This window comes from Symphalangus syndactylus, chromosome X (assembly GCF_028878055.3).
Source record: "Symphalangus syndactylus isolate Jambi chromosome X, NHGRI_mSymSyn1-v2.1_pri, whole genome shotgun sequence".
Taxonomy (NCBI): Eukaryota; Metazoa; Chordata; class Mammalia; order Primates; family Hylobatidae; genus Symphalangus; species Symphalangus syndactylus.
Window position 1 is genome coordinate 78,198,185 of NC_072447.2, and position 12,894 is coordinate 78,211,078.

The window sequence follows — 12,894 nt, forward strand, 5'->3', positions numbered from 1 at the left end:
TTCACCATGTTGGCCAGACTGGTCTCGAACTCCTGACCTCTGGTGATCCGCCTGCTTCAGCCTCCCAAAGTGCTGGAATTACAGGAGTGAGCTACCACACCTGGCCTAGTATGGCATTTTCACTCAGTAGCTCTTCTTGCATCCTCACTAAGCTCTTTGGGGGACAAAAACATCCAGTCAATAGGGATAAACTGGAAATTTTTATGGCATGCTGATCTGGCATGTTTTGTTTTCTGTTTTCTTCTCAGTATCCTTCAGGATGCTATCCAGAACCCTGGCTATGTGTGTGTATGGCCGAGGAAGCATACACAGTGACAGTGCAGGGACCAGAATAAGGACACCCAGGTTTCTGGGTTAGTCATAGTTCCAAACCATTGTTCTTTTTTTTGTTTGTTTGTTTGTTTGTTTTTTTAGTATTTTATTTTATTATTATACTTTAGGTTTTAGGGTACATGTGCACAATGTGCAGGTTTGTTACATATGTATCCATGTGCCATGTTGGTTTGCTGCACCCATTAACTCGTCATTTAGCATTAGGTATATCTCCTAATCTGTCCCTCTCCACTCCCCCCACCCCACAACAGTCCCCGGAGTGTGATGTTCCCCTTCCTGTGTCCAGGAGTTCTCATTGTTCAATTCCCACCTATGAGTGAGAACATGCGGTGTTTGGTTTCTTGTCCTTGCGATAGTTTACTGAGAATGATGGTTTCCAGTTTCATCCATGTCCCTACAAAGGACATGAACTCATCATTTTTTATGGCTGCATAGTATTCCATGGTGTATATGTGCCACATTTTCTTAATCCAGTCTGTCGTTGTTGGACATTTGGGTTGGTTCAAAGTCTTTGCTATTGTGAATAGTGCTGCAATAAACATACGTGTGCATGTGTCTTTATAGCAGCATGATTTATAGTCCTTTGGGTATATACCCAGTAATGGGATGGCTGGGTCAAATGGTATTTCTACTTCTAGATCCCTGAGGAATTGCCACACTGACTTCCACAGTGGTTGAACTAGTTTACAGTCCCACCAACAGTGTAAAAGTGTTCCTATTTCTCCACATCCTCTCCAGCACCTGTTGTTTCCTGACTTTTTAATGATGGCCATTCTAACTGGTGTGAGATGGTATCTCACTGTGGTTTTGATTTGCATTTCTCTGATGGCCAGTGATGATGAGCATTTTTTTCATGTGTTTTTTGGCTGCATAAATGTCTTCTTTTGAGAAGTGTCTGTTCATGTCCTTCGCCCACTTTTTGATGGGGTTATTTGTTTTTTTCTTGTCAATTTGTTTGAGTTCATTGTAGATTCTGGATATTAGCCCTTTGTCAGATGAGTAGTTTGCAAAAATTTTCTCCCATTCTGTAGGTTGCTTGTTCACTCTGATGGTAGTTTATTTTGCTGTGCAGAAGCTCTTTAGTCTAATTAGATCCCATTTGTCAATTTTGGCTTTTGTTGCCATTGCTTTTGGTGTTTTAGACATGAAGTCCTTGCCCATGCCTGTGTCCTGAATGGTATTGCCTAGGTTTTCTTCTAGGGTTTTTATGGTTTTAGGTCTAACACATAAGTCTTTAATCCATCTTGAATTAATTTTTGTATAAGGTGTAAGGAAGGCATCCAGTTTCAGCTTTCTACATATGGCTAGCCAGTTTTCCCAGCACCATTTATTAAATAGGGAATCCTTTCCCCATTGCTTGTTTTTGTCAGGTTTGTCAAAGATCAGATAGTTGTAGATATGTGGCATTATTTCTGAGGGCTCTGTTCTGTTCCATTGATCTATGTCTCTGTTGTGGTACCAGTACCATGCTGTTTTGGTTACTGTAGCCTTGTAGTATAGTTTGAAGTCAGGTAGCGTGATGCCTCCAGCTTTGTTCTTTTGGCTTAGGATTGACTTGGCGATGCGGGCTCTTTTTTGGTTCCATATGAACTTTAAAGTAGTTTTTTCCAATTCTGTGAAGAAAGTCATTGGTAGCTTGATGGGGATGGCACCAAACCATTATTCTAAAAGTAGAACTGAAATTATTTTTCCTCAAGCAATATTTGTCCATTGAAGCCTATTTGCTGTATTTCTGCCCTCTCACTTAGCCTTGAGAAGTATTTTTGGTAATTTATGTTTATTGATTTGGTATTGTTTTTACCCAAAGAGTTTAGAATTATTTGCAGATTTGAAGATTTCCCTCTCTAAATTATATTTAAAAATTAAATTAGACTAGTTCTAACTTTGATTCCGTATGGACCTCATTGATTTGGTCATAAAATCATAATGATGTCATAATTAGAAGGGACCTTAGAAATTATCTAGTTTTAGAGGTGTTAGACAACACCTCTAAACAATGGACCCATCATTAGAAACTAACCCAAGTAATAGGCTTCATTATTATTATTTTCAGACAGGGTCTTACTCTGTCACCCAGGCTGGAGTGCAGTGGTGTGATTGTGATCATAGCTCCCTGTAGCTTTGAACCCCTGGGCTCAAGCGATCCTCCTGCTTCAGCCTCCTGAGTAGTTGGGACTACAGGCGTACACCACCACGCCTGGCTAATTCTCTTAATTTTTTGTAAAGACAGGGTCTCAATGTGTTGTGCAGGTTGGCCTCAAAATCCTGGCCTCAAGCAATCCTCACACCTTGGCCTCCTAAAATGTTATAATTTACAGGTGTGAGCCACTGCATCTGGCCCCATAACTATTTTATAAAGACAAGTTTGTGATTCCTAGAAATGTTTTGATATTTGGCAATTCATCTACTTACTCCATACTAAAAAGTATCTTCTTGATGGGCTTATTTTACTTTCACCTCCATCCATTTCTTTCTTTCTTTTTTTTTTTTAAGATGGTGTCTCACTCTGTCACCCAGGATGGAGTGCAGTGGTGCAGTCTCGGCTCACTGCAACCTCCACCTCCCAAGTTCAAGTGATTCTCATGTCTCAGCCTCCTGAGTAGCTGGCATTACAGGCGCCCACCACTATGCCTGGCTAATTTTTTGTATTTTTTTTTTTTTTAGTAGAGATGGGGTTTCACCATGTTGGCCCGGCTGGTCTCGAACTCCTGACCTCAAGCAATCCACCTGGCTCAGCCTCCCAAAGTGCTGGGATTACAGGCATGAGCCACCGTGCCAGCCCATCCATTTCTTTTTAAAATATGAACCATAGTGTGAAAGTTTATACTCCAAAGGCAACTATAGGAACCTAAATCACAATTCATACTCCTCAAATTCTGTGACTCTCTTCTGAGGCTGTAACTTCACTTCCACCGGAGTTCTGTTATTTTTCACAATTGGTGACTTATTTCTTTGAGCCTCAGGGCAGCTCAGCAATGGCAAATGAGGGCTGTATGAGTTTGAGATTTGAATGCCTGCACTTCCATAAGATGGAAAGAACTTTTTGGGCAGCAGTTGATTTATTTTGAGGTTATAGGCAAGCAAAACACAAGCCATTATTCAGCCATGTCTTCCCTACTCAATATTTGTGTGGGAACTCAAGGTCAAGAAGATAAAGTTCTCTATTTCACTTTATTTTTATTTGCATCTTGTGATTCTTTCTACCTATTATAATCTGTGTGTTTGAAGTCTGTCATCCAGTTGCTTCCCCAGTGTCATCGTCATTTCTAATTTTTTTTTTGAGATGGAGTCTTGCTCTGTTGCCCAGGCTGGAGTGCAGTGGTGTGGTCTCAGCTCACTGCAACCTCTGCCTCCTGGGTTCAAGTGATTCTCATGCCTCAGCCTCCTGAGTAGCAGAGATTACAGGTGTGCACCACCATGCCTGGCTAATTTTTGTATTTTTAGTAGAGATGGGGTTTCATCATGTTGGCCAGGCAGGTCTCGAACTCCTCATCTCCAGTGATCCGCCCAGCTCGGCCTCTCAAATTGCTGGAATTATAGGAGTGAGCCACTGCACCCAGCGTCATTTCTAAATTTGATAGGCAGGATGTTATTTTGTAGCTTTTCCCTTTTATATCTTCATTCGAGTCATTGGCAGTCTATACTATATGCAGAATGAATATCCTCTGTTGCTACCACTTGTTTCCTGTCTCTACAATATTTTCCTGCCTATAATCAAATAGAACCAAATAAACAATACAGGTTGAGAAACTGAGCACCTCTCAGCTTTCCAAATTAATAAAAAATGTCATCTTTAATTTTCGACAATTTTCCATTAGGGAGGTAGATGGATTTGGAAGCAGAGGCTTAGAGGAGAGACGGACTTGGAAGCTTGGGTGTGTGTCCAGTTTGCAATAGTGAACCTTGTAGTTTCAGTCCCCTTTGATGCTTTATTGGGCTGTTAACTATATCTTGAAACCTCTGACATGTTAGTGTTTTGCAGAAGTGGTTCGTGGTTTTGTTGGTCAGTTTTTAGCATGTTTGGGTGGGTGAAAGGAGAAAGTTTGTATTCCTTTTCTTCTTACATTTGTTCCTGAGGAGCCAAAATTTGAGAATTACAGAGTCCAGGTTTGTCCTGTCAGACCTCTATATCCAGTTGGCACATTCAATAAATGTTGACTCAACAGGGGTGCAGATTGCCATACTAAACCTTGAGAAAGAAGCAAAAACCACATCAAGGAGCTTATATTTTAGTAAATGACATCACCACTAATTCTGAGCACTAGATTTTAAAAGGGTGAGGTAGTGGAGGGTCAGGAAACTATGTTGGATGAAGAATGATTAAGGAAATAACAACATTCAGCCTGGAGAAGACATAACTTTTTTTTTTTTTCTTTTGAGATGGAGTCTCCCTCTGTTGCTCAGGCTGGAGTGCAGTGGCACGATCTCGGCTCACTGCAAGCTCCGCCTCCCGGGTTCACGCCATTCTCCTGCCTCAGCCTCCCGAGTAGCTGGGACTACAGGCGCCCGCCACCACGCCCAGCTAATTTTTTGTATTTTCAGTAGAGACGGGGTTTCACTGTGTTAGCCAGGATGGTCTCGATCTCCTGACCTCGTGATCCTCCCATCTCGGCTAAGACATAACTTTTTGAGGATATTCTTGAGATCATTCTTCATTATGGCTGATATTATCCCACCTTTTCTGTGTCTCCAAGGAAAAATCTCAGACTCTTTGCCTTTGATCCTTTCTTACGCCTATAATCCCAACACTCTACATCCAATCAGATGTCAAATTTTCTCCCTTCAAGCTCCAATATATTTCTTTTTTGTCTTTCTCCACTTTTGAAGGATCCAACATATTTCTTGATTCCTGTCTCTTCTTTCTGTCTTCATTGCCCTTATACTATGTCAGGCCTTTATAATTATTGTCTGTAGTAGTAGAGTGGCTTCCCGGTCTCTGTTATCTCTCTCTCTCTGTCCTCCAATTCTATATTACACTCCCAGAATAATTTTCCCACAAACCTAGTTCTAATTGTATTACTTTCCTGTTTAAACACTTAAACGCAGTTCCCATTGCCTAGTAAGAAAAGTCCTATCTCAAGCACTTATAATCTGGCCTGCAACCTACTATTACTTCCCCTTCCCCTGTTTCCACTCTGCCATCTACTCCCATTTTATTCAGTAGTCTTGTTCCAGTCTTTTCCAAATCTTTGACCTTCTTTAAACTATTCCTTCACACTGTTTTGAACGAAAGAACCCATCATGTTTTATGCTGTTTTAGACACAAAAATTAGGACCAGCTGGCAGAAGGGATGGCGCTAAACCAAAAAATTTTCTCGGCTGGGTGCAGTGGCTCACGCCTATAATCCCAACACTTTGGGAGGCCGAGGTGGGTGGATCACTTGAGGCCAGGAGTTTGAGACTAGCCTGGCCAACATGGTGAAACCCCGTCTCTACTAAAAATACAAAAAAATTAGTTGGATGTGGTGGCAGGCACCTGTAATCCCAGCTACTCTGGACGCTGAGGCACAAGAATTCCTTGAACCTGGGAGGCGGAGCTTGCAGTGAGCCGAGATCGCACCACTGCACTCCAGCCTGGGTGACAGAACGAGACTCCTGTCTCAAAAAAGAAAAAGAAAAAGAAAAAAGAATTAGAGAGCTTCCCAGTATTGGACATGTTTGAGCAGAGGCTGAAAATTAAGCCAAAGTGACACACACATCTGATCATGTTTTTCCTTTCCTTAAAATCATTCAATGGTTTCTTTCCATTGAGAAAGAATTTATCTTAGGATAAAAGCAAATAACCTGTCCGGGCGCAGTGGCTCACACCTGTAATCCCAGCACTTTGGGAGGCCGAGGTGGGCAGATCACCTGAGGTCAAGAGTTCAAGACCAGCCTGGCCAACATGGTGAAACCCTGTCTCTACTAAAAATACAAATATTAGCTGGGAGTGGTGGCAGGTGCCTGTAATCCCAGCTACTCGGGAGGCTGAGGCAGGAGAATCGCTTGAACCTAGGAGGTGGAGGTTGCAGTGAGCTGAGATCATGCCATTGCACTCCAGCCTAGGTGACAAGAGCGAAACTCCATCTCAAAAAAAAAGCAAAAAAAAAAAAAGCAAATAACCTTACCATAGTCTACAAGGCCTTGTATGATCTGACCCCTGCTTACCTCTTAGTCTGATCTCCTGCCGGTATCCCCTTACTTTCCTGTATTCCATACAATTTGTACCCTTACATAATGCTGTTCCTTCTGTCTGGAATGCTTTCTTCACCAGCGCCCTTTCCCTGGACTCAGCTTAAATGTCACTTCCTCAGGGAAACCTTTGTTGAACTCCACCCACCTCCCACAGGTAGGTTAAGTCACCCTATTCGTCTCTCTCTTAGCATTTTCTTCATCACAGTTATCACAATTATAATTAAATAATTGTTTGTTTTGTAATTGTAATTTCTAGGGACCATTTTGATTACCATTATATTCTCAGCAGCTAGCACAATGCCTGATACACAGTAGACATTCAGTAATTTTTTTTTTTTTTTTTTTTAGAGACAGCATCTCACTCTGTCACCTAGGCTGGAGTCCAGAGGTGTGATCATAGCTCACTGCAGCCTCAAACTCCTGACCTCAAGTGATCCTACCTCAGCCTCTCGAGTAGCTAGGACTATAGGTGTGCACCACCATGCCCAGCTAATTTTTGAATTTTTTTGTAGAATTGGGGTCTCATTATATTGCCCAGGCTGGTCTTGAACTCCTGGTTTCAAGCAATACTTCTACCTCGGCCTCCCAAAGCGTTGGGATTACAGGTGTGAGTCACTGTGCCCAAACTTAGAAAATATTTGAATAAATAAATGAATGAATAAAACTTCTTGGAATGAGGTAGGAAAGATGGTGAAGGATGTAAAGGTTGTTCAGTGTCAGGCAGGGAAGAAATGTTTCAGGAGCAGGGAATAACAGGTAGAACTGAACAAGCTGTATTCAAGGGGTCCAGGCAGGCTAGCTCAAAAGAAGACCTGTGTAATTCAGATGTGGGATAGATAGGCTGAGTGTGATGGGAGGATGGTTGTAGCAGTCCTTGAAAGTTTGGTTGACATATTAAAAGTAAAATTCTTTAGTGCTCGTTGAGTCATTATAGATACTTGGACAGGGGAGCTACAAATTCAAGCTTTAGGAAAGCTTTTCAAATAAGAATCTAATCTGGATTGAGTTTGTAAAGCCTTGGGGCAGAAGACCAGTTAGGGAGATACAGCACTGGCCCAGAGAAGAGATAATAAAATAGTCAAGGGAAAATTAAGATACGAAATCAACAGTAAGGCAATGACAATTAGAGGTATAAAGAAATAGATTGAGGAAGCAATTAGGAAGAAACGTCAGCAAAATTTGAGGAAACACTGGTTGTATGCAGGGAAAAGGGGGTGTCGTTTACAGTAATGGGGGTTTGGCATGAGGGAAAAAAAGGCTTGGTTTTCAAGTTGGGGGCAGATGTAATGTAGTCAAGTTAGGTAGATACTTATAGAGGTAGATATAGTGTCATGTAGGTGGAACAGCATCTTAACTCATGGTTAAACAGGGCCAGGGAAAGAGGGAGAGAAAGACCTGTGGACTGAGGCCTAACTAACCTGGAGAACCAGCAACTCCACTCATCAAGAGGACACCTTTTCCATTATGATGCAGAGAACATTTTAGCTCCTCTTTGTCCATTCCAGAATAAAATCTTTACTTTTGCATAACCAAAAGGCTCATTAAAGTGTTTTTCTCCAAACAAAAGATCAATTTGTCCTCAAAGGTAAATTCTGCCTCCACTTCAGAAACAGAAAAAGTGCTGGAAGAGTGGAATAGTAGTTTATCCTTAGAAAGGTTTCAGAATGTTGGGGTTCAATTTGGTAGTGCTAATCAAAATTTTTAATTTGCATATAATTTGACCCTGCAGTTTCACTCTAGGAATCTATGCAACAGAAATGCTCAAACAAATATACAGTGCAGGCTGGGTGCGGTGGCTCATGCCTGTAATCCTAGCACTTTGGGAGGCCGAGGCAGGTGGATTCCTTGAGGTCAGGAGTTCGAGACCAGCCTGGCAACATAGTGAGACCCCCCATCTCTACAAAAAATAAAATATAAAAAACAAAAAAACCCCACAAATACACAATGCAGCATTTATTGTAATATTAAGAATTGTAAACAACTTAAATGTGTATCAATTGAAATATGACTGAATAAATTATGTTCTGTCCATAGTATGGAATCCTATGCAGCTATTAAAATGAAGTCTGTGTACTGACAGGGATGGTTTTTTGTTTGTTTGTTTGAGACAGAATCTTCCTCTATCACCTAGGCTGGAGTGCAGTGGCGCGATCTCGGCTCACTGCAACCCTCGCCTCCCAGGTTCAAGCAATTCTCCTGCCTCAGCCTCACGAGTAGCTGGGACTACAGGCGTGTTGCCACCACACCTGGCTGATTTTTGTATTTTTCTAGAGATGGGGTTTCACCATGTTGGCCACACTGGTCTTGAACTCCTGACCTCAGATGAGTCACCATGCCTGGCCAACATGGATGGGTTTTCATGATGTATCAGAAAATGAAAAAAGCTTGTGTGTGAATTGTGAGTACATGTATATAAGCCGTATATGCATGGAAGTAAGTCGGGAAGGACACATACTAAAAATACCAACAGTAGTATCTTCTGGGGAGTGGGATGGAGAAGTAATACAGAATTTTTAAAAAGTGTAAACTCAGCAGCTTTCTTTGCAGGCACGTAAGACTGTGGCATCTTTAGGGCTTTCCTTTCCCGAAGGATTTGCAATTGTATTACCAAGTTTTATTTTTGAGAGCTTATCCACTCTCTGGCCCCACCTTTCTTTTCAGAGACACTGCAGGATCCAATTCTGTAAGTTAAGACCAGCAGCTCCAAACTTTATCAGAATCACATTGATGCTTGTTAAAATGCAGATTCCTGGGCCCCTGCTCAGTAGGTTCTGATTCTGTGTATCTGGGATGGGGTGCCAAATCCTGATCTTTTAGAGGCACCCCAGCTTGTCAGTGACTGGGGCAAAACCCTTCTTCGGTACTGACTTCTGATTGTGCCCCCTCCCACTTGTTTCTCTGTGATTAGCAATTGGGAAAAAGGAAAGAGGGCGATGACTGGATATCTTTGTGGGTCACAAACAGTTGGGTTCATCTGAATGGGAAAAAACAAAGAGCAGTTTAGTAGACTTGAGATTTTGGTATACTATTAAGTGTTGCTTCTTTGAAGTGGGCCCTCTGGGTTAGAGGCTGGTCAGGTGGGCTTCCTAGGCGGTGACTTTGGCCTAGGAGATGTCCTCCAGCATTGGCTGCGATGGCTGTGTTAGTGACAAATCGGAGGGAAGGAGGGAGCTTGGCAGGTCCTGAAGTCTTAGAATTGAGATGCTTTTTAAGGGAAGCTTTTGTCCTGGGAAAATGATACCTCTAATATTTAAGATGAGGTAGTATCTAAGTCTATTCTAAACAGTTTTTTGTTAGAATGATTTTTCTTTGTTGTAAACAAAGTTGTTAATCAGCTGCCTATTGTAGGTTGTTAACATCTCAAAAGGGTGTTTAAAAATAATAAACCCCAATTGCTCCCAACAATTAACCTTGGGAACAAAAGTAAATGTGAATGCTTCTTAACTACCTTTCTAAGCCCTCAGTGAAGCTGGCAGCCATCAGTTAAATAAACCATTAAGTTTATTAGTTTAAGAATAGAAGTGTCAACTTGGACACAGTTTCCTAATTTGCTCCTCATTTACCCAACAATCATTTATTCAAAGGCTGCTCTGCCTAGTAGACTTTAGATAAATCTACAAATAAAAGCCAGAGACTGATGGGCAGCTGGAACTCTAAGGGGATCATCCAAATGGAAAAAAAAGTGAATAAAACACAATTTAATAAACTTGAAATTTTAGCAGCACATGTGAAAACAAAAAGTGTATGCCTTAGAGCAATAGCTTTGTTCTCTTTCTGTAGTCTATTTTAAGTGGGCCCTCTGGCCCAGAATTATCAGCCTTGGATTAGGAGCTTTGAGGAAATGGTGGTTTGGTGGTTGTTTTTTAAAGGATTTTTAAAGAAATGTAGTTACTAAGCAACTGCCATGACCTGCTGCTAAGTTGGAGTTCAGCGGGCAAGTCGATTCCAAAGAAGGGAATATATAAACAAGTTTCAAGAAGGGGAAAACATGGCTTAAAGATAGATTGGGTGTACTTTTTTGTTCACAGTTCAATGCATAGTTCTTTCTCTCCTTTACTTATCTTCCCCTAAGAAAGGGCTGCCTGGTCAGAAATCTTTGTCTCACCGGGTTCTGCCCATAGCCGGTGAGCTCAGAGGAGGGCCAAAAAGGAACGAATGAGAAACAATCCCCACCCAGTGTAGAGGGCCAAGCCCTGGGGTGGGGCCAGCACTCAGGCAGTCTCCAGAGGTAGACTGGCCTGCTGCTGTGCTCTAGGACAGTCCAGGGCTTAGGTTGGGGCACCTCATTGATATTGATGGGTTGCCGTGTAACCCTCAGAACAGGAACATTGTCCAGCTGTTGTCTCTCTACCCACCGCCCCCCCGCCCCCTGCAACATTTAATGGGTGAGTCAGTGACTTAACTGCTTCCTCCAGGATTTCAGGAACAGGAGTAGGTAATGAGGACAAAGCACCATAACGCCGGCGTGTGATGAATGAAAGAGCACACGAATTTAACCAGTTGGTTAAATTGATATCACAGTGAACAAAAGAAACTTTGTTGAGAGGAGGCTATTTGCCTGACTCCATTCCTTCCCCTTTAGGCTTTAGCATTTCCCCTTACACCCAGTTGAAGGTCAGTCTGGTTGCTTTGCCGAGGGAAGGGGAGTGTCAGGTGCTGGAACAGGTGTTTTGTTTTCTCCTGTAGAGTCGTACGGACCAGGTGGGGATGCTTCTTGCCAGCCCTCTGTGGTGCACGAAATTGCTTTTGTGGAATTTTTTCCCCTGGAAGTGTGTTCGTTTTTTAAAGCAGTTTCCCAACCTTCAACCCCTAGTATAAATTTTGACTCCCTTTAAAGTCAGCTTGTCATAGTGAAGTGTGCCTGTTTTCTAGCATTTCCACAGCCTGTGGCCTTAGATATACCCCATTTTATGCGGCAATTATAGGCCTGGAAAATGTGTAATTGTGTGTTTGGTAAGTGTGAATATTGTATTTTAAATGTCCTAGGAGAATGTCACAGCAAAGCAGCCCTATAAAAAGCCTTTTATAATAATTGTACAGCTAGAGTTAATTTTCTTATATCAGGTTTTCTTAAATTGGGCATAAACCTGTATTACATTTCCAGAGTGATAAGGCTGTTTCCGGCTGTTGTGATGGACTTAATGGGCTATAAGGTTAGGGATGGACTTATGACCTCACTGACTGGATGATTCTGGAGGTGAGAGGTGTCAGCCGACTTCTCGGTTTGGGAGAATTTATGTTTTACTGTATGTTAGTGAAGCCAAAGAGGCTATTGGTTAAAAGGGAAATAACTCATGAGAGCTTCAATTCTCCTCATATGGTTGTTACGGTTGTGAGGTTTGTTTGTTTTTACCTCTGTACTGGGTTCCAATATCACCCCCCTTCACCCCAGCCAAAAAGTCATCCTGAAAAAATTGTCTTCTTGCCTAACAATGATATAATGACCTCAGGTCCTTTCCAGCCCCTCCGCTCTGCGTCTCAGGGCCATCTGTTCTCTGCAATCCGCTTTTTGGGAAAGTCTCCTTTCCCATCTGCTCTCCTTGGGCCTTAGTGTCGGCTCTAAAGATTTATAAAGGTTGCACTGGAACCTCTTTCCATTTGTTATTTTTTTAAAGGGTCAGTGAGATTTTGAGGCAGATAAGAGCTTTTTGCATTTGACCTGCCCAAATGCTACTCCTTTTTCAGGTGCATTCTTTCCTTCTGTTAGTCTGGGGATGAAGGGAAGTCTGTCTTTCTGTGCTTAGGAGGAGGGACTTTGCTTATCAAAGCAAAGACTGAGTGGGCTGGCTCTGGCTGCTTTTAAGCCAAGGGGCCTTCTGGCTTTTTGGCTGCTGGCATGCAAGCTCAGGGGCGCTCCTTGAGTTCATTCTTTTCCTGTCTTTTCTCTTGTTTCCGTGACAGAATACAGTCGCTTTGAATCAAAGATACATGACTTGCGAGAACAAATGATGAACAGCAGCATGAGCTCTGGGTCTGGGTCCCTCCGAACAAGTGAGAAGAGGTCCTTGTATGTCAGGTAAGTTGCCCTTCAGAGCACTAGCCCTCGTGCTGGACGAGGAGAGCTCCATGCCAACCCAGCCCTTCTTATTTAACTAGTGGGCTAGAGAGTATGTACTCCCAGTACTAAAATAACGCTTCTCACTGTATGCTTAGGTTGTGTATTTTATGGTCAGTGTCTCCTCCCTTTTGTGAGCTGGCTTCTTCCTTTTAGCTCATGAATGACTCAGTATGGGAAAATTTCAGTTTGCTCTAATTGTAAAAGACTGTTGGGTGATTGTTGCTAGTCAGCATTCAAATATCAGTCAAATGTTCAAAGTACTTTGCTTGCAATCTGTGCTTTGAGGGGAAACTTGCCACCCCCCCATCCCCTTCCATGTATGCATAATA

General features: G+C 42.3%; 1 protein-coding gene across 8 annotated transcripts in view; it reads left to right on the forward strand.

Annotated features, from left to right (window-relative positions):
- The window catches only part of DLG3 (discs large MAGUK scaffold protein 3), a 62,260-nt gene that overhangs the window by 23,510 nt on the left and 25,856 nt on the right, over positions 1-12,894 (forward strand). For all 8 annotated transcript variants that reach the window (XM_055266831.2, XM_055266833.1, XM_055266829.1 and 5 more), the window contains one exon: positions 12,409-12,523. In XM_055266831.2, the coding sequence (XP_055122806.1) occupies positions 12,409-12,523 (115 nt within the window). The remainder of the gene's footprint in view (positions 1-12,408; positions 12,524-12,894) is intronic.